Here is a 26386-nt window from a genome sequence, read left to right on the forward strand (position 1 = left end):
ACGTCTTTCGGTAATATAATAAAAGCCATTATTAATTTTAAAATAATTTAACATTATTTTCTTTATTATTATCTTAAACTTAAGCAAAAAAAGATTGTAAAAAATGAGTGTTTTACCATGTGTTTTCAGAAGTGTTTTGTAGTGTATTTTACCTGTGATATTTGCAGATAGATACGTAACGTTATAAAGACAGACGGTCTGCAACGTAAACTGGTGCCATTTAGTGGTTTACAGACGTAAAATAACCTGACTGAAAGAACAATACAGTTGATTTATTATCTTCTTGGTAAGTCCAAACAATGCAAAGTATAAATTCGTGTGCGTAGTACGTTTGTGGCCCATTAAGACTACCACTAGATGTCAGTAAAGGCTTTGTTATAGCACAGAGTAACGTTACCAAGTCTCTCACCTTAATGATTTTGCCAATGCTTAGATTTAGTCAGTGCAGATAAACCACTTAATAGCTAAACTAGTGGACAAGCACCGAATATTGAGAGATACCAAATATAGAAGTTTAAGAATCAGTCATTGAGACACTTACATTGATTGACCACTAATCTAAATGGACTGGTCCTTCTCAGTATCTATGTATGTTGGTTAGTGCTCAGTGCACAGTGGATTTCTTTATGAACACGTTTGCTGTTTAAAATACCAGTCATCGAAGATCAAACCACACCTCTGTATGTACCAGTGTTGTAATTTCTTCGGTGGATTTCTGAGATTATGGACAATGATTGACATTTGGCTGATGTCCTCTGGTTTGCCTCTGGAAGTGATTACAGAGTTGGGTTGTGGAGTGGAGCTCTGGTGAAGGGTGGGGGCAAAAGAGGGAGGTGTTCTTATGCAAGCAGCTCTCAGCATGCATGTGCAGTCTGGAAGAGTGAATGTGTAGTTCCTGCAGTTGACTGTCCCCTGTGTCACTGCACTTAGGGAGCTGTTGCCAAGTCTTTTTTACAGGGTCACTGATGGGAATTGAAAGGATAAAACTTGGGCCCACCTACGCAAAGGTGCATTCAATCAAATATACTCCCTCTCATTTTACTTTGACCTTGTAATATGGCATTTAAGATAGTCATTTCGGTGCTGGGACTTAGTCATACTTGAGGGAAAGTTTGCTGTGGCTATAATATTTGCATTGGTAAATTGAATTTGAGAATGGAAAGTGCCTGTCAGTGTGTGTGCAGAAGCTGAATAGTGTTTTAAGCTTTCATGAGACAGAGAAAAAAGGAGAGATGGTGACACAGGAATGTGTCAGTGTTCCTGTAACCACTATGCCCTTAAACTGCAGCAAATAAACATTCCTCCATTCATGTGTCAGAGCTGAACACTTGCCCACTGTTGCTGTAAAAACATAGGCAATAATTAAAACCAAAAACCCAATACTTTTTCCTTTGTCTTAAACAACATTTTTCGTCCAGTGGATTGCATTTCGACAATGTAACATTCATATATTTTTTTTTACCACCAAGACTGGATAGTATGGAAGTGTGCAAGACACTGCAGATTACTATATATATCATTTGCATCCACACAGGCAACTTTTGTGATGGCCATGCTGGAGGATTGTTAGCAATGTAGAATCCAGTTAAAACTTATGGAACTATTTGGGATACTTGATTCTGATTGGTCAATAGTGCCATCCAGCGGTCAGATATTTCCTAATATTTACCATTGTCTGTAGTAACACTGTATATATCAAACTACTTATCGGCTAACTGAAACCGTTTCTTTTTTGTCTGCTGTATTACACCATTTATTCTTGTTTTACAAAAATGCATCTGTTACTGATTTTTGTGAAAAAGACCTTTGAGATAATATACAGGTAAAATTATCAAATATTTTATGTCTATATATTTTTGGTAAGTAACAACATTGCAAACAACGTTGGACCCTTATTGACTTTCATTGTATGGACAAAGTTATGTTCTGAAGAAAAAAGTTATGCAATTTTGAATCAGGGCACATACAGTGGGGAAGTATTTGATACACTGCCGATTTTGCAGGTTTTCCAACTTACAAAGTATGTAGAAGTCTGTAATTTTTGTCATAGGTACTCTTCAACTGTGAGTGACAGAATCTAAAACAAAAATCCAGAAAATCACATTGTATGATTTTTAAGTAATTAATTAGCATTTTATTGCATGGCATAAGTATTTGATACATCAGAAAAGCAGAACTTAATATTTGGTACAGAAACCTTTGTTTGCAATTACAGAGATCATACGTTTCCTGTAGTTCTTGACCAGGTTTGCACACACTGCAGCAGGGATTTTGGCCCACTCCTCCATACAGACCTTCTCCAGATCCTTCAGGTTTCGGGGCTGTCGCTGGGCAATACGGACTTTCAGCTCCCTCCAAAGATTTTCTATTGGGTTCAGGTCTGGAGACTGGCTAGGCCACTCCAGGACCTTGAGATGCTTCTTACGGAGCCACTCCTTAGTTGCCCTGGCTGTGTGTTTTGGGTCGTTGTCATGCTGGAAGACCCAGCCACGACCCATCTTCAATGCTCTTACTGAGGGAAGGAGGTTGTTGGCCAAGATCTCGCGATACATGGCCCCATCCATCCTCCCTTTAATACGGTGCAGTCGTCCTGTCCCCTTTGCAGAAAAGCATCCCCAAATAATGATGTTTCCACCTCCATGCTTCACGGTTGGGATGGTGTTCTTGGGGTTGTACTCATCCTTCTTCATCCAAACACGGCGAGTGGAGTTTAGACCATAAAGCTCTATTTTTGTCTCATCAGACCACATGACCTTCTCCCATTCCTCCTCTGGATCATCCAGATGGTCATTGGCAAACTTCAGACGGGCCTGGACATGCGCTGGCTTGAGCAGAGGGACCTTGCGTGCGCTGCAGAATTTTAATCCATGGTGGCGTAGTGTGTTACTAATGGTTTTCTTTGAGACTGTGGTCCCAGCTCTCTTCAGATCATTGATCAGGTCCTGCCGTGTAGTTCTGGGCTGATCCCTCACCTTCCTCATGATAATTGATGCCCCACAAGGTGAGATCTTGCATGTTGCCCCAGACCGAGGGAGACTGACCGTCATTTTGAACTTCTTCCATTTTCTAATAATTGCGCCAATAGTTGTTGCCTTCTCACCAAGCTGCTTGCACAGCTCTCTGGTCTTGGCCATTGTGGAGAGGTTGGAGTCTGTTTGATTGAGTGTGTGGACAGGTGTCTTTTATACAGGTAACGAGTTCAAACAGGTGCAGTTAATACAGGTAATGAGTGGAGAACAGGAGGGCTTCTTAAAGAAAAACTAACAGGTCTGTGAGAGCCGGAATTCTTACTGGTTGGTAGGTGATCAAATACTTATGTTATGCAATAAAATGCAAATTAATTATTTATACAATGTGATTTTCTGGATTTTTGTTTTAGATTCCGTCTCTCACAGTTGAAGTGTACCTATGATAAAAATTACAGACCTCTACATGCTTTGTAAGTAGGAAAACCTGCAAAATCAGCAGTGTATCAAATACTTGTTCTCCCCACTGTAACTGATGAAGGAATCTTAATTTTGGGGTGAACTGACCCTTCAAGACTTTTTTCCCCCTGAGTCAACAGTAACAATTCACTTTTTTACAGTCATTGAAAAAATATGGCACCATTATATTTGAGCTTTATCTCTGTCATCATGTGGTTGCAGAAAGTGATTTAGCCTGGCTGAAAAACAGGCCTACTGAGAACCGCCCGTCGCCTCAATAGACTAAATCAAGAGGTCATGGTCCATTAGTGAGGGGGGTCGATATTGCCACCTAAATCATTACTACATCAGGCCTGTTCGCCCACACACACGCCAACGTACACACTTGCACAGACATACAGATATTATCATGCAGACTTGTACATTACACAGGCAGACTCCACTCACACATTGCTCAGTATTAGCCACAGATATCAGTCTAATAGTTTATACTTCCCACCCTCATTCCACAGACACATCCTCAGGAAATAAGTGGATTGAAGATTGTCACAGCTCCTATTTCTGTGGATATAGACTACTCATACACTAAATAATGTAATACTCTCTCTCTCTTTGACCTTTCATGTCAATCTCATACCCTCAGCTCTGTTAAAAGCAATGTTATGTGTCTCAACCTCTTGATTTGTGCATTTTCTATCATATGCTCAAATATTTTGTACTGAAACAGGAGGTTTGGACAGACATATCAAATATCTAAGTTACGTCACAGTCATCAAACATTATTTGGTATTTGGTATTTACCAATGTGCAATGTGCATGTGACCCAGAGTGCAAGATAAGTAATCAATTTTTTTATTTGTTTGTTTTTTCTATAAGAGCAGGAATGTACATTTTAAATGTGTATATACATAAATTTGGTCGATATTTATGAGTCCACTAGCATAGAACTGGCTTCCGGCTATCCGATATAAATGTATCCCTGCACATGATATGTAGGAAAAAAAGCTAATTAATAATTTGTTCCCTTGTATTAGGTAAATCTTGACCACGTTGAATAAATTCAATCCTTGTCTTACAATAAATCATTGAATTCTGAATTCTTAATCGTGGCCAAATGACATAATGGGCTCCATAGATATAGACTAAAAGCCACAAATCTCTTTGTAGATGGATATTTTGGATAATTTCATGTGTTTTTGTCCATACTATGAAAATCCACAGGGTCCAGTGTTGTTTTGGACCCCATGGACCCCATATTTCAAGATATCTTATTTTGTGTTTCACGGAAGAAGGAAAGTCATTCAGGTTTGAAGCGACATGAGGTCAAGTAAATGACGACACAATTTCGTTTTGAGGTGAACCATCCCTTTAAATTAAAGTTGTGCCCATATGAATCAAATCAAATGATCTATTAGATCAGTGATCATACATCTAATTGCATTATGATTTCTAAACAATGATGCCAACTAATGCCCTGTCATCTTTAACATTTCTCCTCCTCAAGGAGCAGTTGCAAGGCAGAGTACGAGCGCATGATGGAGATGTTACAAGACTAGAGCCTTTGTGATGTAAGATGGCAGTTTCTCTGGAGCCACCATCTGCTGAGAGGGTCAGGCAGCATGTAGGGTTCAAATCTCCTGGATTCTGCCTGCTTCCCAGCTGCCATGCCCAGGCACTCCGAGATCCACACACAACCACACTTACACACCTCGCAATTATCACACACACTCGTAGACGCGCATAATCCCAGGCATGCTGCGCTGCCGAAACCATTCTCATCAGGGCTGACAGTAAAGAATGTTGGGATTCTTGTCTTGAGGTACCAGTGTTTTTTCCTCCCTCTTTGGGTTTGTGCAAAATCCACACATTCTGTTGAACCCATGCGCCCACACTGCATCAGCCCTGCATGTGACCACTGCTCCACTGTGCTCTATTCAGCACGGTGACTCGAACTTTGCTCACATTCCATTTCTTTGGTCCATTTTGCCCGTCAGCCTGTTCCTCAACCCTTTGAATAGGCCCCGAGCTTAGAGGGAAAACAATCTCCCAGAATTTTTTGGAAGAAGCTGCTTGCCACGTTTTTTTTGTGGTCCATATATCATGTACCTGTTTGCTGTACTGTTCCTTTGAGTTTAAAGTGACTCTTTTCTTTCCTCAAATGGAAAGTAGTCATTCTACAACAACATCGCTTAGCCAAACTCTTACTCCGTCCAACCCAGTGAGGTTTTGTTTTGGATTTTTATCAAGTGATTTAATTTTTTGCCATTATTCTATTAGCTTCAAACCACGACTGGAAGGTTACGTTTCTCTAAGTTCTTCAGAGACTCTCAAGGGCACTTATCGAATTAAAACTTTATTGCTCAGTTTTGGAAAAAGAGCAGAGCGCTCCAATTAAGGAAAACGGCAATTCATAAACCCTCTCGACCATGTTACTAAATAGAGATGTAGAGTGTTAAAGAGTTTTCGGTTTTGCATCTATCGCAATCTGCGACTTTGTGCTTTTTGACTCGTCGGTTGCATATGTCCATCACGCTCCTTATTGGCATTGAAAGAGAAATGAATTTATTTTTTTCTTGTGTTTCGAGATGCCTCCCTTTCCCAGCCTCCCTCCCTGCTTGCCGCCTGGCAGGCCCGTGTGTCAAAGGTGGCTGCTGCAGAACAGACTGTGGGAACAGCCGGTCAGCCTCCCCTGTCCCCTATTCCCTAACCAGAGGGGCAGCCATCAATCCAAGCCTGCTCGAACCCCTCCCGGCGCACACATCTCCGCAACCCACACACTCGCTCCCCAATAATCCGCGGAAGCAATTTCATCTCGACTCGGGTGGCGGCCCATTGTCGCCAACTCCTTCAATCTTTCCTAATTAACTCTCGCTTTGTCCCGCATCCGAGCTTCTGGACTCATCTCTACGACATTCCGATCGGGGCCGGTCTTCACACTCCCGGGCAACCCTCGGACCCTAATCCCACTGCACCCCTCCCTCCCGAGTAACTCTTTCCATTTTTTTCTTTCCCCCAACCTGCCGATCACCTACTTACAGAGTTAGGTAGGGGCATTAACTCCTTGGGTTTTTTGAAAGAAGAGGACGAAGGAGGGGGCGAGGAGGAGATGGCCAGAAAGCGACTCCAACCCAGACAATTAGAACAATGGGCCGGGCCTGTAGGAGGCTAACTCGCAGCGTCACGCCTGGACGGTGGGGTATTTTGTCGGTTTAATGAATTGTCCGTCAGTCCCTGGCTGCATCACAGGCCGTGTAGAGAGTGGACAGCAGGGACCCAGACACTAAGTCGGTATTTATTACACTGCCTTTGTCACTAATTGAGCTAATTATCAGTGACTCTTCAGCACTCCCACAATGACAGTAGCCCTCCACCCTCCGCCTCCCTCATCCCACCAGTGCCTGGGAATGCAGCCTGACTTTGCTTCTTTATCCCCTTTTTTTATCCTTCTCTCCTTATTCTCACTATATCTTTACCGTTTTTGTTAATGCTTCGTATTGTTTCATTATTTTGCCTTATAATGCACATGCATGTATACAGAAACTTCCTGTAAAGTCAAAGATCAGTTTCATTTGTTATTTCTATTTTATTCAGTATTATTTACCATTCAAGCAGGGAAGCTTTTTAGTTATATATTTTTTGCCTTGTTTGGGTTTATTAAGACAGTTGAATTGAGACAGGAAGTGAAAGGACTGTGATTGGACATCGAGCTGAGATTCAAACTCAGATCGTCGGAGGCGCTACTATGCAATATGTAGAAGTGCAGCCCACAAGGTTACGGCTTTTAACGAAAGTATGTATAATGTGCATTGTTTTTGTCTCGTATAACTACACCACCAGTCAAAAGTTTGGAATAAATCAGATTTTTTTTATTTTTAAAGAAGTCTTTTATGACAAGGCTCCATTTATTTGATAAAAAATACAGTAAAATAGTAATATTGTGAAATATTAATGCAATTTTAAATATCCTTTTTCTATTTGAATGAATATATGTATGTATATATATATATATATATATATATATATATAAATTGAATTTATTCCTGTGATTGTATAGCTATACATTATAGCTATACATGAATTACTCAATTTATTTGATAAAAAATACAGTAAAATAGTAATATTGTGAAATATTACTGCAATTTTAAATATCATTTTTCTATTTGAATGAATATATATATATATATATATATATATATATATATATATATATATATATATATATATATAATTTATTCCTGTGATTGTAAAGCTGAATTACTCCAATCTTCAGTGTCACATGATCCTTCAGAACTCATTATGCTGATTTAATGCTCAGTTTTTACCAATTACTATTGCTGCTCAATTGTTAATGATAGTTCTTATTATTATTCATGTTGAAAACAGTTTTTGCTGCTTAATATTTTTGTGGAAACCATGGTGCAGTTTTTCAGGAATCTTTGATGAATAGAAAGTTTAAAAAAAAACAGCATTTATTTTAAAATAGAAATCTTTTGTAAAATTATAAATGTCTTTGTCACTTTTGATCAATTCAGTGCATCCTTTTGGAATAAAAGTATGATTATTTAAAAAGTCTTACTTGCCTCAAACTTTTGAGTGGTAGTATATCACGGTTTCCACAAAAGCAGCAGGACTGTTTTCAACATTGATAATAAGAAGGAATGTTTCTTGAGCAGCAAATCAGCATATTAGAATGATTTCTGAAGGATCATGTGACACTGAAGACTGGAGTAATGATGTTGAAAATTCAGCTTAGCCATGACAGGAATAAATTACATTTTTAAAATATATCACAATAGAAAACAGTTATTTTAAAATGTAACAATATTTCACAATATTACTGTTTTTACTGTAATTTTCATCAAATAAATGCAGTCTTGGTGATCATAAAAGACTTTCAAAAACATTAAAAAAAATATATTTTATATCATTTAATTTTTAATCTATGTTTATATTTATTATATTCTTTTCTTTCTATCAGTTATCTGTGAGCTTTCTCTTTTATCCTGTCAGCATTCCAGATCCTATTTCTCCTCTCATCCTTTCCCATCGCTGTGTGTTCTGGGATGCGGATGTGACGACTACAGCGGTGCTGCACTCCGTCTGGCTGACCTTCAGTGGCCCTGCGATATGTTGCGGTGGGTGAGAGAAAGAATCGTCTGCCTTCATCCAAACTCCTGTGGTCGCGCTGGCCTCGGCAGCAGGGCGGGGACAACGCAACCTGTCATTATTTCTAATACCATTTCTTTATTTTGTTTCTGATATTAAGTAAGTGAAGCAAAACCGCTAGTGTTTTGAAAACATACAGATTTAACGCTGTGTTACACCACTGCCCAAATTCCCTCAGCGGTTACTGTGGATTTAGGGTGCTTAACTGTTCGATGAAGAGGGCTGGTCTTGTGCTTTTGGTGGTGGGAATGATGTTTAGAGGAACGGATATACTTTGCACACTCACATTGTTGATTTTAGGTTAAGTGCTTTAGACATACCCTGTCATGCCAGGTTGTGGTTCTGAGAAATGATTGATAGATCATAAACTAAGCTGAGGAGAATATTGTGTGGAACATATGAAAGACGAACCTGTTATTCTGCTCAGACTGTGAGCAGTGTTAGGAAATGAGGGGTTCTCTGAAAACACAGATAATGAAAATATAAACTTTATTGTGCTATTACTCTATATGAAAACAACTTTTCTAAACTGAGCTAAAATATTTCATTTTATCAGCGTTTTTACCTTTTTCTAACAAAAAAAGCCATCATACAATAATAAATACTTTTCATTCACAATATTAAAAGATGGTGTTCAGTGCATGTAAAACACAAGTGTCAAGAGACAAGCAAATCAGGCATTTGACAAAGTAATCATGTCTCTGAGATGTATGTGGCCTCGTTTTGATCATCCATTTGTGATCATCTGTATAAGTTAGCACACAACTGGATGGAATTACTCATAAAATTGTAAATAATAATAGTGTATTCACCCCACTTTCAGATTAAGTCATTTTCTCACATTGCAAGTTGCAGCATAAATATATAGATCATATCTATTTATAATATTTACAACATTTTGGTCATGTTAGCTGATATACAAAATACAGTTTCCATAATTGTGGCTCTTTCAAAAACATAAATGTGAACTGTTTGTCCACTGTAAACTAGGTAGTAGGGCATTTACAGGATTATCTTTACACACTTTTTTTAAAACTAGTATGTACTTGTGCGTAATCGATGTAGTGTCTTTGACAACTTCTGACAGAAGCCTTCTTCTGTAATAGTAAACATACTTCTGTCAAAGCTGAATCGACGAGTCAATCTCAGGTCAATCTTAATTTTTCTCTTCCCAATACTTTTCCATCAGTACAATAACATGGTATACCACATAATAATAAATGGTATTAAAAAATGGCAGGAGACTCAAAGCAATGACGGGAAGTATGGCAGGTCCGAATGGGAAATCACGAGAGGTTGGGCCGAGTTCGGGATTCCGCTACATAGTAATCGGAAAAGGAAGCCCCATCCCTTGAGAAGCACTTCACACAGTTTTATGTGAGACGAGTAGGACTGCAGCTAAAGAAAACAAAACACTAAAATATTTTAAAGAACCGCCCTCTTGTTAGAATTTTGCACTGGTTTATGAGAGAGCATGCTTGTGGTTCGCTAACCACAGGAACATCTGTCAAACTGTGTCCAGTTACTACTTTCTAGCTTCTATGTTCCCCAGAGTACCAGAGATGGAGATCAGGAGAGGAAAAGACAAGCTAGAACCTCAGGACTTGGTGGTTCAGCACCCTACATTTTAAACGGGGCCTACATGAACGCTTTTTCCTGCTCATAGTTGCGCAGTGTGTAGTGGTTCTCGACCCATTTCTTACGATTTGAAGCCCTATGCTGTAGTAACATCACCAAAATATTGTTTTTCAAGACCTACCATCAGCAAAGAGTTCTGCTCATGAACTTTTGAACTGTTCTCAGTAGTTAATACATTGAATATACTTGCCTATTCAACCAACAGATTGTGTTTAGTCCCTTTTAACCTTGCCATCCTGTCTCTTTTCTCCAGTATTTAAACTTAACATGTTTATTCATTCCTCTATAACCTCCAGATACCCCAATGGCCCCTTTTTTTTTACCCAGCTTGGGACCCTTTGTCTCTGGTTTCTCAGTTTGTTGTGTTTGTTCATCATAGACACTGATGGACAGTCTGTGTACTGGTGCAGTTGAGGCAGCTCACGTGACAACACCAGTGGAAAGTACAGTGGCATCTTTCTGTGACCTGCTCCATTCGAGTCTTGTATCCCCTTCCACAACACAGCAGCTCGCACCCATCCAGCGCCGGCGAGGAACTGTTGCAGGTACGTCCCGATGTGCCATGCGTGCCTGTTTTGCCATTGTAGGAACAGAAGTTGGGCGACTTTTCAAAGTAGACCAGGTCCCGAACCGAAGGGAGCTTATGTGCTGGATTCTCCGGTTCCAGGTGGCGGGGGTCGGCTCGATGGGATGCACGGTTGCTGCCTTTGTTGCCGTACACGACACGGGATGCGCCATCGAAACGGTCCTTTAGGAAGTCTCCCACTACGCGGAAGCTGGGCAGTCTCATCCAGCACGTTCGCACAGTGCAGGACCCGGACATCCCATGGCACTTGCACTCTTGTTGCATTTCTGATGCGACTGTCTGTGGGGAGAGGAGAGAAAATGCTTTGAATACTTTGGGAAAATCCATTTATTGATAAATCTATTTCTGACATACTGGTAATTTGATGAGACAAATGGCCTCGGAGAGTTGAGTGTTTAAGGGGTCTCTTACCATTCTTCCTGCTTCATTGTTGTGCAGGTTGGTCAAATACCGTAGATCTCTGCCCTTCTCACTGGAATCCACAAACTCTCGTCCGAACATCCTGCCAAATTCCACATTGTCGCTGCAGCCTCCCCAGTGCCAGTCTGGCCCTCCAGGACCTCGGCGCCGGTAGTCGCAGGTGCAAGACTCAATGGCCCCCTCAGAGCAGGACCGAGCCACAGCGTGAGTAACACCAGCACTTGTGATGGCAAACACAAATGCAGTCTCACGGCAACCTAACAAAACAATAAGCACAACTTACAATCTCGTCTCCATCCAGATAATACTAATGTGTAATTATATATTCTCTTATTTCACGGTATGAGATATGAACAGTGTTCAGCACATCGTTTAAAGCTTTCATACTTGCCACTCTGAGAAACCATGCTCACCTCGATTGACAATTTTGCCAAAGACGTTGGGGCTGTGGGTGGTCGGACAGTTCCAGCGCCGGTTACGAAACTGCCATTTGCATTCCTTGATGGCTGTATGCAGGCCTGCTGCAATGGCGTGCAAGATGCCAGGGTTTTGCCGGATCAGTTTTCTCTGACGACGACTTAACAACGCCAAGCTTGGGTCCAGCACCAACTGTACATTCTTAGAGTTGGTGAGGAGATTGCCTGAGGATGCCACATTCACAATACCCCTGGTGGAGAAAACGAAAAATTGACTTTGGTAAGTTGGAAAAAGGCCATTTATCATCTGAATGGACTGAAATGCTAAAACTTTGTAAGTTAAGGTTTGGTTTGTGAGATAAATATATATAGCCTATACGTATGTATATATTTAGGCTATATAATTTATATATATTTATATAAATATATATATATATATATATGTATGTATGTGTATATATAATCAAATTGATTATAATATAAAATAATATATACACTTTTATTTATATAGATAAAAGAAGGAAGAAGAAAGAAGACCTTCATCCTTTGTAGTGTAGGCCTATCAATCAGCGTTTATCATTTTTAATTTTTAATTCCCCTTTGACCGCTATTATGCCATATACGTACAGCTTTAAGGCTTTGGCTCATATGTCGTGTCTAGTTTTAACCTACTCCGGAACGCTCAGCACATTACACGAATTCGACCCTGAAAACGACCTGGAAAGGAACTGCTCCCAGCCATAAAATAAATCCGCATTTAATTTATCCCACATTGGATTGAAAAATCTTGTCCCGTGTTCAAGCCACACTGTCAAAATGACAGAGAGAAACCGAGTGAGTGAGGGAGAGAGAGCGCGCGCGCGCGCAAGCAGTGGCTCTGAGTAAACAGGCTGAGAATGCATTCATTTATTTGGGAAATTAGTTTGACTTATAATATATTCATAATATATAATATACTTATAATATTAATAATATGTTTTTTATATAGCCCATATGAAATAAAATAACAATGAAGCTCCGCATATGCCCTTCGCATGCTAACGCAGTGTTTCACTTCAAACAACGGAATGACATTATAAATCTTTAGCTTGTCTAATATCTTTGATTGTTTAATTCGGGCCTACTACTATATCATGCACTAAGCATCTGAGAGACTTAGATATGTATCATAGACATTGTGCACCAGCCTAAAGAAAAATAGCACTAATTATTCACATTCTAGGATGTACATGCTATACAACTATATCTTACATGACACTAAATGTCATAGTTGCTATATATATTAAAGGCCTGCTGTATCTTACCACCACCGGCCGCTGTTGTTGACCGCCCCTGTGCCAGTGAGAGAGGAGACCAGGAGGACACATGCCGCTTTGACTGCGAGAAGCAACGCGAGGACCCGCATGATATCTGAAAGGGCAAAGTTAACCAATTAACCTCAAATTACATTCCTGCAATAATAAACGATGTCAGTCTATGTTATGTCTTTCTATATTAGAGGAGCTGGTGAGCATCTTAACAATTATGAAATTAATAAAAATAGCAAAATAATTAGTGTAGTGCAATGAAATTATGAGATTTATGTTTTATTTTAGCCTTTTAGCGCATGGCGAATTTTATTATAGCCTATAGAAATGCGCTTTTGTTTACATATGTTTATGAAGTTTTACACGAATATCAAAATACTAATGTCAGGATTCTGTATGTGGCTCAACTAAAAATAGTCTACACGTATATAGAAAAAAAAACTTTAAAGGTTTAGAGCCAATATAGTCCAGATGCCATAAATTTCTTTAGTTCTTTCGAACACCATATGATGTTTTAAAGAACATAGGAACTAATATGCTTATCTAAAGAGCCCAACATCAATCACTTTTTAGTCTCCAAAGAACCATATAGCAACACACGAAACCCTATACTGTCCAAAATGATTTTTGGTGCTATAAAGAACCTTTATTTTTGACATTCTAAAATTAAATAATAATAATAATAAATAAACAAGCAATTTGGTTGCATTACGCATCCACTTACCACTCCACATTCCAGTGCGACTGACAGCGCGGGTCAATGTTTATTCATAAAATCAGTGTAGAAGTCACAGAAAGGGTCCTGGATGGGATGCCAGTGCAACTGCTGCTGCTGCTGCTCTTACAGTCTGTGTGTTAGTGATGCTCTGCTCACAGCACTGAGCGCGTGGGACAGTCCCGAAGACCTGATCCCCTCGGTGACTGATAGGCGACACATTGTTCACTTATTGAACGCTACAAGATGAATAAAAAAGGGATTTGCTGCTCTCATCTCCCTCTGTTTTTTTTCCTCCCTCCTTTTGAGTGGAACTGAATGGACGGATAGCTTAATTCTTCTCATTGGGCACAATGAATACAGGAGGCAAAACCCGACATAAAGGAGAGGAGATGAAGAAAAGATCCGTTATAGGCGCTTTAAATTACATATCATTTTGTAATCCTCGTCTAGAGATTCCTCAGATACATTCAAGCGAAATCATATAATACAGTTCCTTCAGGCGTCTTCAATATATGCAGAGCAGATTTATTCCTTCTCATTGCAGTGAGTGTGCGCGCGCGCGCCATTTGTGTCTGCAGTTCCTTCTGCGTGGATGCTGTCTCGACACGGTTACTGTAAGAAGGGAATATAAAACATCTAAACTGGCTTTTTTTTTTTTTTTACCCGGAGTGCATGCATTACTCCCTTAACTGCGTCTCCTCCCTCTTTGCGCGTAAAAAAGTGTTTTTATAGATGTCCATGCTTGCGCTCTGCACTCACCCGTTAGTACTTTAGCCTGAATAAAGCACATCAAGTGGAAACGTCATGCTATGATTATGGTAAAAAATCTGGGCTAAATGAAAAGGAGAATATTAAAGACATGGGGCAGTGCTAATTCTGCTTCAGTTTCTCATTTTAAATGAGTCTGACCGGAGAGTGTAACACTCTTTTGTTTCAAACAACTACTTTTTTGTGTTGTGTCTCAAATTTTTATATATTTATGCATATGCCTAGGCTATATTTGTTTGCTACAAATTAAATGGGTTAGATGTCTACAATGTATCACTAAACTGTGTAAATGAATGTCAACTTCAATAAGGGATGTTGGGTTGGAACGATACGTTGATTGTAACAGTAATAGAAAACGTGGACATTTTAAATTGTGCACATTTATTTATTATGGTTATCAAATGTATTTGTTCAAAATAATTATTCCATCACCACCCCATCCTCATTTCATTTTAATCATTTAATTCAAAGGTAAATAAATGCCAAACATTTTATAAAATATAGGCTACCCTTTAACCTCAAAATTAATTCTATAAATCTTTAATTGTTTTCAGAGTCTTACAACTTCTAATAGTAATTTAACCCCATGCAAGCTCATTTCTAATTGGTTACACTGATGGTGTTACAACACTCCCAGTCATCGAATAGGCCATTCTTCGTCGTTTGCGACAACGAATAAAATAAGAAATTGTTACAGATAAATAACTCAACACATCTGAGTTTACAGTGTGACACCACAGGAGAAATAGTCATGATAAAACTGTTCCCCATCTGGACTGCAGACCTCACTTGATCGCATATGGTCACTAAAGGCACGAATAAAATAGTATCTTGCTGTCAGTTTTGACTCCATACATTTGTGGTATGCTATCGTCTGCACAAGAATTATGATCAAGTGGCAAATATTAAATCAACGTGTTTTAAGCATATAAGGTGTTTGATGTCGCCATGAAAGAATCTGGGAGAAAGAGAGCGCACTTTTTTCTCTGAGGGATTGAAGTAAATGGCTAACTGAAGGAAGTGCGCTTTTGTTAGTGGTATTTAATGAGGGCTGCTTTTCTGGGCTTAGCCTGCTCTTATACTCTTGAAGGATCTTAAACAGGTTTTCCTGAAACACTCATGCGATGCGGCGCAGATTAGCGGCAATCCGGTTAAAGGGACGCCTTTTATATACAAATCAACTTCAAATCACTTTTTAAGCCACTTAGATATACACGCCATGGCAAAATGCTAATGCACTTTTCATTGCCAGAGCTTAAGAAGAGGAATAGAGGTGATTAGCTCCAATACAAGAATTGATCTTCCAGAATAGGAGGTGATTAGCCCAAAACCAAGAACTGTTGTCAGGATTCTGTGTTAAGTATGGTTAAGGGTGGATTTAACTCAATTTCATGACATTAATCCCAATTCTACTACTGTTAATAGTAATATTAATAAAGATAAGACGCAAGATGCTCTTATAGGGTCAGTTAAAGAGTTTTTTTTTTCACCTGCTGCGCATAGTGCATAGCTGACCACCAACACGATAATCCCTTAATCTTGTAAACTGCTAATGCCTTAAAATTTCTGGTTTATTCATACATTCAGTGTTCAAGTCTTCTTGTATCATATCACGTCTCAACTAGAAAAAAATAAAAAACACTGACAGCTTGTATATTGAACAAACTTATTATGTGCATTATGCATAATTTGTTGGCCCACTATGTAATTGCGCATCCCTTTCAATGAGTCTTGACAAAAACCTCTCCATCATGGTCAGTTATGGGACTAATTATACGCACAAACTCAGACGTGTAGACAAACAAACGAAATAAGTCTATTTTCCAGTAGTGCTCTAGGCTATCTCCGGCAGCAACAGTCAGCAAAGCCTTCTCATTAAGAGTGTCGGGGAAAATGATGAATGTGGGCCTAATTAAAGTGAAACGTCACTAGGGCTGCACGGTGAACTGTTGAACTGATTCGGAGTGGGAGGATGGGCGGACACATGAACGCGCACACGCACCTCGCATTGTTCGAGAAGAGTCGCACGCCTGCCTGCTGCTGCCCTGCTCATTGTAGCCTATATGAATGACTCTTAGTTTAGTTTAGCTTATAGTTGACATACATGTTTACGGGGTAGAAAAATGTCTTTTCACAAATTCTGCAGTATTGCAGGTCAGATAATAGGCCTACACTGTAAAAAACAAGAACAAAACAAAAACACTGAAATAGACAGCGGACAATATAAAAATTAACAGCTTGCAAATGGTAACACTTGACAACGGACAAGTTCTAGAAGTGTAACAACAGCGATGCATCAAGTTACACACTAGAGGCAGTGTACACCATCAATTAAGGTAAATTTACTCGATTTAATGAGTTTGCATAGTTTCAACTCAAATGTTTATCATTAATTCAATTCAAAGTGCAAAAAAAAAACGGAAATTAATTTATTACAGATTGTCATTGGGTACACCAAATGAATGTTAGCCTAGCCTACTTCAAATTCAAAGCTGCAATTAAAATCTTATTTAATTTTTTTAATTGACTATTTATTTATTTACCTGAGTTATACTTTTCTATTTAATCAGGTATCGGTATACCGATACATGGCATCATTTGGGGGTTCTTCAAAAACGGCACCCGAGAATGCCATTACAATACTTTAACAGGAAACAACAGTAATCACATGTAAAGCAAATTGCATATTATATGTGGTTGGCATAAAATACTTTTTACATATAGCAGCCATTTGTTTTCAAGTGATCAACAAGGAACGTGTTAGCCTATTGCCCAAAACAAAGATGACAATAAATTCGCTGTTTATAAATGTAATGGCACAAATAGCCTAGTAATAATAGGCTAAACAAAATTATAATCTATTTAATGTTTTTGCTGTGTAAAAAGTAGAAATAAATACAACCAATTAAAAAAAAAGCTAATGCAATGGTTGTAAAAAAAATAAAATTAAAACAAATTGGATGGTAAAAATAGATAGGCTACCATTGAGAACATGTCTATTTTCTGTCACGTGTTGTTCAATGCACTTGATACCAAACGAGATTTAAATATAGTCAATGTTGTCAATATTGCTTCCATTAGTTGAGTGTTGGACTATAGGCTATACTGAAAACAACCAATAATTTATTTATTCATTGCCAGATTTATACTCATTCAGCATGAATAATATTGGTAGAGATCACATCACATGCAGTTTCAGGAATATGGAGAATTTGACAGGCCTCGCCACTTTTTCATCGTGTTTAAAAACAAGCGCCTCAGGCGATGTTTGCCCACCCCGACGGCGCCCCCTCCTCCTCAGTGACATACACGCTCCAGTCCCAAGCTTCATCAAATGCTGCTTGCTCAACTCCGCTCCTCGCACAAAAGTCATTTCCAGTTCGCCCATAAAGCGATCCCACAGGTGTTTTAATGTCCCGTCGAGAAAAGCTTTCAGCGCAATGGAGTTACCTCACAGACAGTGTTTGGGACGAGTCCTGATTGTGACTGCTGCGCTTCTGTCACCTGCGTTCACGTAAGTAGAAAGGTAGATCCCTTTCATGGAATCTGCTGGAGTAAATCATCTGTTTGTTTTAGAAAGCCAGGGATTCAAAAACATGATTTTGTACAATAGCCTCAAATTGTCATTTGCATGATTATTAGCTATTATTATTTAATAAAATATGTCAGGTAACGTGTAACAGCGGGTAATAGTGGGCTATCTAAAACTAGTGACCTCCTTAGTAAACTACTTATATCTAAAACGAACTAGTATCTATTTTAATGTAACTTCGGTAACACTTTGTTTTACAGTGTCCTTGTTACACGTTACATGTAGTTTCTAAAGTAATTACTATAAATTATGCATAATTACATCCCAACCCTAGTAAGTAGGCTACATGTAGTTAATTAATATTACTTAGTACTTAAATGTATTATTATATTGTAACAAGGACACCTTAAAATAAAGTATAACCGTAACTTCTATATTAATGTTACTAGTATTTGTTTTTAATCATATTTTAGTATTTGTTTTTTCCAAGTATATCATTTTCAAGTCAATAAAAGGCTACTGATTTATTTACATAGTAGGCTAGTTATTCCTTTGCTACTAGACAAGTGACTCCTCCATTGTTACTGGTAACAAATTGCACATGCTTGCTTGGCATTGAATAAATGGGAATCTGTAGTTCAGATACTGTTCAGTTGTATTCCAACTGTTGCTGGTACCTGTTTCACTCATTTTAATAGTAACAATTCATTTTGGTTTTCCTACTAATTGAATAGACACAATTCTGGTAATTGTTACCAGAAAGAGTTTTAATTTTACTGTAACTGTGAAACTTATGTAAGCTCTCTCACTTTTCTCAAAACTGTCAGTGGGCATAAAGTATTTATTAACATCAGTGTGTTATGATTTGGATATAATACTTCCCACAAATCTTTTCCATATAGTCATTTTCTCATCAGATTATCCTCAGGCATGCCAAGACACTGATAGAAACCAGGGCGTTTGAATATTCATAGATGTTTTATGTATGCCTCTTGCAAGGTCACGGCCTTGTTTGAGTGGCAGGGCACTTGAGCACACAAGTGTTTCCAACTGCTGAATCTCTAGAATTTGTCACTTTTTTCTTTGCCATATTTAAAATGTTCCAGTAAGCATGTATTGATCATATTATTTGAAATGAATATGGCACCATAAAAACATCCATTCCTTTTACAATCTTTCCTGCGTCTCGCTAATGACTGAATTCATTGTCATAATTTCTTCACATATGTGAGTCATTTAAAAAAGACCACATGTGATGCTAAGTAACACCAGCCTTCTGCAGTATTTACTGCATGCGGTGTTACTTCATAATGATATCACTGCTATAAAATTAGTTTTCTCCTTTCTCAGGGTGCTGGGCAATGACATCCTTGGCCTGAAGGTGGCAGGAGAGCCAGTGCTTACCCCCAACGCAGTGTGTTTACGACTGGCTGGCCTGACCAAAAAACAGATGCGTCTGTGTGTGCGCAGCCCTGATGTCACAGCCTCTGCTCTGCAGGGCATTCAGGTTGCTATTCACGAATGCCAACACCAGCTCAGAGACCAGCGCTGGAACTGCTCCTCCTTGGAGAACCATGGCAAGTTGCCCCATCAGAGTGCCATTCTCAACAGGGGTGAGTGGATGGCAAAAGGGGCATGGGAAGTGCTGAAGTTGAAGTTGTAGAGAGAGCCAATACAGTCATAATCCGGGCATTGAAATGCTACAAATGCCAGAGAGGCAAATATCAGCGTTGAGTCATTGTTTAACGCATTTGCGCCATGGAAAACATATTTTATGAGATTTTAGATAAAGATCATTATAGATAATTATATCACCAGCTGGCTCGTGCGCGCTTCACTTTCTGAAGGCTCTGTTTACTCTCTTGGCAGTTTTATTTGCTATGTAAAGGCCCATTCACACTAAGGACCATAACTATAAAGATAGTTTTAAAAATCGTTCTAAATTTAATAGTGGGCACACCACAACTATAACGTCACAGAGGAACTATCTCATTGGAATCACTTTTCAAAAACAGCCAATCAGAATCCATCCGACTTTAAAATTCTTAAACATTTAAAGAGGCAGACAACAAAACTGCAGCACAGCTTAGTCAGGTTAGACGCCATATTGAATTTAATGAGGATGAAAATGAGGCTGTGAGGTACAGACATTGACTGCGTCCGAAATCGCATACTCTGTTGAGTAGGTACTTATTTTGAATAAGTAATTACTTCACAGCTGCTAAAAAGGTATGTTCTATGTAGTATAAGTGTGTGTAGTATGAATGTAATCTGCACATACCACATTAACCATGCTGTCATTATCACGTGACCTACCAGCGTCAGTTACTGTACGTCACTTCACAGTCATTCATAAATCCTCTCCCGTGGCCTCATGGGAGAGTAAAGTGTCCATCGAATGCTCGCTTCAGAATCTCGCCGGTAATTAGGTCATCCGGGTACTTTTTGCCTCCTCTTTTATGAGTACCGTAAATTCAGACATACTTCTTTTATCACATACTGTTTTTCGCCTACTATATAGTAGGGAAGTTTGCGATTTCGGATGCAGCCTTAGTCTTTACAGTGGCACACACAGTGTACAGGTCCTAGATCACGTAATTGTCACAATTCACAACTTGTAAAACTCGAATTTTTTTTTTTTTTTATGTTTCATCAGCTGAACAATCGATATGTTGTTAAACAACAGTACAGTCCATTGAACGCACTGTAATTCTATCCCTCACAGCCTAATTTTATTTCCTGGTGCTACCCTGACTAAGGTCTATAAACAGCATGTTATCGTCCATTAATGTATACGCTAATATCGTTGTCTTATCTTTGTCTAATTGTCCTTGGTGTGAACGGCCCTTAAAACTGCTCTCTTCATCCCAGGTTTCCGAGAGAGCGCCTTCTCGCTGTCGCTGCTGGCTGCAGGTGTCATGCACTCGGTGGCTTCGGCCTGCAGCCTCGGTAAGTTGCGCGGGTGTGGTTGCGAGGCTAAACGTCACCTGGACGATGACAAAATCCGTCTCAAGTTAACCCAGCTCCAACTTCAGACTTTTCAGAAGAGTGGAGTGTCCATAGCAGGTGCAGGAGAGAACACACCTGAGTTCAGTTCACTCCAGGGCGGTCTGCCGGCCAATCTGCGCTCGTCCCACCCCGTCAGTCTCCTCAAACCCTTACCAGATGAGGTCACAACGTTACAGGACAGCTGGGAGTGGGGAGGCTGTAGTCACGATGTTCGTGTTGGCGTACGGTTCTCTAGGGATTGGCTGGATTCCAGAGGATCTCCTCGTGATATACACGCTCGTATGCGGATTCACAATAATAGAGTGGGCAGACAGGTGTGGTTTTATATGTTCAAATCTAATAATCATTTCTAATAATCTGTATTGCATTATATGGTCTTTAAAACAATGACAACTGTGTCCTAAACGGGCGTGAAATAATAAATGTATATTGGAGTTTTGGGTTGGGGGTCAATGACACTGTTTTTAATCTATTAATTTATCCAAAAACACATGCAAATGCAATTTATACATCCAAATGTTTTTAATTTCTGAATTTAAATTAAACTTTTTTGGATGTTCCCCAAAAACATAATTATATTTATAGATTAATAATTTAAGAATATTTGTAAAAAAAATAAAATGCATTAAAAAATAGATATTTAAAACATTTTTGAAATTAATGATTAAACTGTACACGTTTCAAGATGCATTCAAGATGTAAGAAAAATATATTTTTATGGTTGCACTAGACTCTTAGAGTAATTACATTTTTCAATAAAAATATAAAAAACAATGTGGGTACATTTTTAATAACTTGGTCCATGTGTCACTAGATTTTTAATAGATAGATAGATAGATCTTGTCTCAAACTTTTTTTTCTTATTATAGACACTATCACTAGTGCTTGTCAAATTGCTTGTTGGCTCACTCATTCCTGGTTAGGACACGGTGTTAAGCATTTGATTTCTAACTTTAAAAATACTATATTATTTTTATTATGTTTTTGACCTTACAGGTAGTTACTGACAACATGAGAAGAAAGTGCAAGTGCCATGGCACATCAGGCAGCTGCCAGTTCAAGACCTGCTGGTATGTTTCTCCTGAATTCCGGCTGGTGGGGTCACTGCTACGGGAGAAATTTATGACTGCCATCTTCATAAACTCTCAGAACAAGAACAACGGGGTATTCAACTCTCGAACTGGCGTGAGCGCCGGCTCAGATCAGCTCAGAGGCCGGCGACGCAGCATCTCGCGCGAGTTAGTGTTCTTCGAGAAGTCCCCTGACTTCTGCGACCACGAGCCCGAGGTGGACTCGCTGGGCACGCAGGGTCGCATCTGCAACAAGAGCAGCCCCAGCATGGACGGCTGCGGGTCGCTGTGCTGCGGCCGCGGACACAACATCCTCAAACAGGCACGCAGTGAACGGTGTCACTGCCGCTTCCACTGGTGCTGCTACGTGCTCTGTGAGGAGTGCAGAGTTTCGGAGTGGGTTAATGTGTGCAAGTGAGTGACCCACCTTGGTCCAAATCTCCATTTCCTTGTTTTTGGACCGGGAGTACAACAACCTGTACCCTGCCATACCGAATGTGACTGCCTGTGTGTTTGGCTCTCCCACGGTGTGTCTGTTTATCCATTTCTCTCCTTCTTTTAACCTCCATCATCTGGGATCCATTTGCGTTGTGTTGCTGTTGTTATTCTCAAAATGCCAAGTCAGAGATTGAGGAGGAGGTGACTCATGTCATTTGTCTTTTTTTCCTCACTTGGAATCTTCAGCCTCCAGCATGCAAAAGGCCCAAACGTCATCTGCACTCCTCCAAATAACAAGGCACAACAGCAGGAACAAATTATTCCTGCAAAATATAGGCACTGCTACGGTCTACCTTTTTTTTTTTTACTCTTTCAAAAGTGCACTTAATGTATATTCCTTACTTTGGCAAAATATTTGAGAAGTTTATGTTGTAATCATTTACGATGGTGAAAAACCATCTGAGTTGGGTTGAGGTTTCAAAACACTGTATCTTGCAGCGTTATGATCTTTGCCCACGTTGATCGTGAAGAATCAGCGGCTCTGATAATTGAATGGAACATTTCAGTGCCATTTCATAAGATGTTATAGAGAAACTTTCCCAAGTCTGGAGCAAATCTTGGCCATCGACAGAGAATGTGCCTTGCGTAGGGGTCTGAGTTTGGTTGGTTTTTATGAAAACCAGGACAATTGTGAAGTTGATATGCTGTGTAACCCCATCCTAACCTTTATAGAGACAGACCAATCAGAAAACGGAGATGGATAGAGTGAAGGAACGACTGGAGAACACTTGTGCCTCCCGTGGATTTTTTGCAGCTGATTAAAAACAGTCACATCTCATCTCAAACTGCTGAACGATATTGGATGCCAGATGCGTTTGATGCAAGAATGGAAGACATTCATACTCTAAAGTCCTGTGTTAAGCTGTATTTAAACAGTTGCCATTACAATCTTATTACAGTGAAATTGATGTATACAGTCTTAAAACTTTCATTTTGATTAAGCGATGCTTAGGAAATCAAATGAATTATATGGATAAATTAACTTTCATATATTGCCGCCTTTTGCATTTTCAAGGAGAGTGTAGAGAATTTATTGTTGTAATATGTTAAGAAAGCCTCAATTTTAATGTTAAGGAACCTTTCTTGGTTTATTGTGTGTATAATCACACTGGTTTTAGAACCATAAAAGACCCTCTAGAACAGAAGAGGGGCCATAGATCACCGTTTTAGATATAATTCTTCTCTTCTGGAGTTTTTTTTTTTTTTAACTGAATCTGACCTCTCATAATGGACAACAGGGATAGGCTTTCATAAGAGTTCTATGAGCAGATTAAGGCATGAACCTGTCTTACAGGGATCAGCTGTCCAAAGTTGTGCCATGTGCTGCTGAGTACTGTTTGTCCTCGTCTGTGAATCTGCATCTGCAGCCGTCAGAGAGTGGACCACTGTGATTTCCTAACTAAACACAGGCCCGCTTCTGATGTCTACACTCTGTCTGAGTTCTGTGATTGCACAACAATCACAAACATCTTAAGAATAAATGAGTTTTTCTGTATGTTTCCTCACGAGCCTCTCTAATGAGGATGCGCTGTGGCGGCTGGCGATTGAGTGAAGTGACCACCTACGGTCTGCTGGCTTTATCGAACTCGCTTCTTGTGGTATTTCCTCTGGCAATAAACGATGGGAGTGAAAGAGAACTGGAGAAAGAGTGGTGTGGAATGATAAAGCACTAGATATCTGGTTTGTATTTCTTTATTCCTTTATCATTTCACCCTGGAGCTGCTGCAAGAGGGAATTTCCTGTCGCTGTTTCTCCCATGTGTGAGACAGAGAAATTGGACGGCCATAGACACCCCCCCCCCCCCCCCCCCCCCAACACCTCCCCCTATAATGCAGTGCAGCCAATCACACATACAAAGCAACATACTGACAGCATCAAGAATAATGACAACCAGACTGCCACAGTTAAGACAAAAGGGCATTGAACTAATGTTGGGTCATATGAAATATTTCGGTTAGTTACTATACGTATAAATAGACAGACAGACAGACAGACAGACAGATAGATAGATAGATATGTGCAATTGAAATAAAACATGAGATATTGGTAGAAGCGGAAATGGAAAGATGTGAATATATACTTAGGTACATCAAAAGAGAAGGAAAAGGGAAAAACAGCTGGAAACATCTGCTTCTGGGCTCCTTGTCCAGCTACCCCTTCCATTTTTGATGTGGGATAGAGAGAGAAAGGGAAAGAAAAAACAAGGAGCCAGTTACCCAGAACATCAAAGCCATTGCCTAAATGTGCAAGCCCTCATTAGTTCTGCAAGCCTAACCAACCCGACTTATGATTGTGTTTGCTGGGGTGCACTTTGGCAAACACTTCAGAGGAGAGGCTCCTTTAAATTATAACTCCCACCACCCCCACCACCCCCCAGCCCAGCTTTCCTGCTCCCACCCCTACCCACTGTAGCCTCTTCTGCCCACCCCATAACCCCCAAAACTCCCAGTGCACACAAACACAGCACTCCCCCCCCATACAGCACTCCACCCTATAATCTGGTGTGCAGCTGCAAGCATCTGCTCCACTCCCTCTCTCTTTTCCTAACCACTGAATTGATAAACACATCGATCATAAACCCACTGACACACGGTGGACCAAGTTTCCTTTTCATCTGGACTAGGTCTGGGCAGGCACTGTGTGCACAATTACTGTTAAAAAATCTAGATGAGCAGGCATTTTAAACAAATTTATTGATGTACAAGAAGCACAACGCAGTGACAAGTCCTGTAATAATTAGACCCATTAAGATTTTAAGCTTGTCATGAAGCTGTGTGTATTTCTTGTAGTGTAATATGATCTTTATAAAGAGTGATATTTTGCCATACTGATAATCTGGCATGCAATATCTAAGTAAGTAACTACTGAGTTGGCAGCCTGAGGAAATCAGTTACTGCCAAGTTCTGTAATTTGGCAGCATCTAGTAGGTTACTTATTCATTAGATTCAGTCATAGCTGAATAATTAATCACAATATGGAAATGTGCTTCCAAACATTTGCAGCAACAGATCCTTCAGTTGTAAATTATCACATAATACACATTTCTGGAGGAAACATTATCAAAATGTATTAGCTCACAGATTATTATTTTTTGAGACATGAAACAATACAACTTTACCTGCCAACTTAACCGGATAAACAACATTTCCACTTTAAATTGATTTAGAGATCATCAGAATGTTCTTTACTCACATATTTTTTTGTATCAAACCATTTACATTCATTTACTAAAATCACCTGTGCTTAAACCAACTCAATGCTTGAGATAAATATTATTAAACTTAACAACAAAAAAAATTGCATCTTCCATAGGAACAATAGTACTATTTCCTGATTTAACAAAGATTACTTAGTTACACCTCTTTTTATTTATAAAGTTTCACAACCATGTCCTCTTTACCAGTATATATTTATGAAATAGCCTAGATTTGTAAAAAAAATCATAACATTCAAATCTGCTTTCATCACGCAGGTCCATAATCTTCTTTAAAATTTAATTTTTCAGTTTAAGAAAACACGTCACTGAACATGTTAGTGAACTCTGGTGAGTTTTCTAATCACATTCTAATCACGTTGTTACATCACGATTTTCTAATCGACATGTGCTTATATTTTGTTACAAACATTGTTGGCTATATCAACAAATTATATTTAAAAAAAAGTTTGGGTAATTTTCTATACTTATAGGTAAATACTTAGAGATCTTACATCCTCGTTCATATAGAACACCGCTTGCATGAGTTACATTCATTGACATTTTGAACGCACATACCAGGATGCGCCTCAAAGATATCGCGAGATATCATCTAACACACTCTTGCTCGTTCCGCTGA

The 26386-nt window shown here is 39.3% G+C and overlaps 2 protein-coding genes across 3 annotated transcripts; one reads left to right on the top strand and one right to left on the bottom strand.

The window, feature by feature from the left end:
• Window positions 1-8441: 8441 nt before the first annotated feature.
• wnt1 (wingless-type MMTV integration site family, member 1) lies at window positions 8442-15181 on the bottom strand. Its single transcript, XM_084428144.1, has 5 exons — window positions 13683-15181; window positions 12956-13061; window positions 11649-11902; window positions 11227-11492; window positions 8442-11094 (listed from the first exon to the last, which is right to left on the bottom strand). Exons 1-5 carry the CDS (start codon window positions 13690-13692, stop codon window positions 10603-10605), a joined length of 1128 nt encoding a protein of 375 aa, XP_084284270.1. The 5' UTR covers window positions 13693-15181; the 3' UTR covers window positions 8442-10602.
• On the top strand, window positions 11803-24176 carry wnt10b (wingless-type MMTV integration site family, member 10b). Of its 2 annotated transcripts, none has more exons than XM_084428142.1 (4): window positions 11803-11931; window positions 19327-19589; window positions 20848-21299; window positions 21982-24176. In XM_084428142.1, the coding sequence occupies exons 2-4, from the start codon at window positions 19427-19429 to the stop codon at window positions 22471-22473; spliced, it is 1107 nt and encodes a 368-aa protein (XP_084284268.1). In that variant the 5' UTR covers window positions 11803-11931; window positions 19327-19426; the 3' UTR covers window positions 22474-24176. The 2 variants fall into 2 exon arrangements, with proteins under 2 accessions (XP_084284268.1, XP_084284269.1); XM_084428143.1 differs by lacking the exon at window positions 11803-11931 and adding an exon at window positions 17840-17958.
• The last annotated feature ends 2210 nt before the right edge of the window (window positions 24177-26386 follow it).

This window comes from Rutilus rutilus, assembly GCF_951802725.1.
Source record: "Rutilus rutilus genome assembly, chromosome: 13".
NCBI classification, from domain to species: domain Eukaryota; kingdom Metazoa; phylum Chordata; class Actinopteri; order Cypriniformes; family Leuciscidae; genus Rutilus; species Rutilus rutilus.

Bases quoted from the DNA above. Each gene is read 5' to 3' on its own strand.
- wnt10b (XM_084428143.1), top strand. From the start codon at position 17,885: ATGGAGTTACCTCACAGACAGTGTTTGGGACGAGTCCTGATTGTGACT. The intron at 17,959-19,326 runs GTAAGTAGAAAG...CTCCTTTCTCAG, and splicing joins CTTCTGTCACCTGCGTTCAC to GGTGCTGGGCAATGACATCC. The intron at 19,590-20,847 runs GTGAGTGGATGG...TCTTCATCCCAG, and splicing joins GAGTGCCATTCTCAACAGGG to GTTTCCGAGAGAGCGCCTTC.
- wnt1 (XM_084428144.1), bottom strand. The intron at 11,903-12,955 runs GTAAGATACAGC...TTTCTCCACCAG, and splicing joins AACAACAGCGGCCGGTGGTG to GGGTATTGTGAATGTGGCAT. The intron at 11,095-11,226 runs GTAAGAGACCCC...CTCTCCCCACAG, and splicing joins ACAATGAAGCAGGAAGAATG to ACAGTCGCATCAGAAATGCA.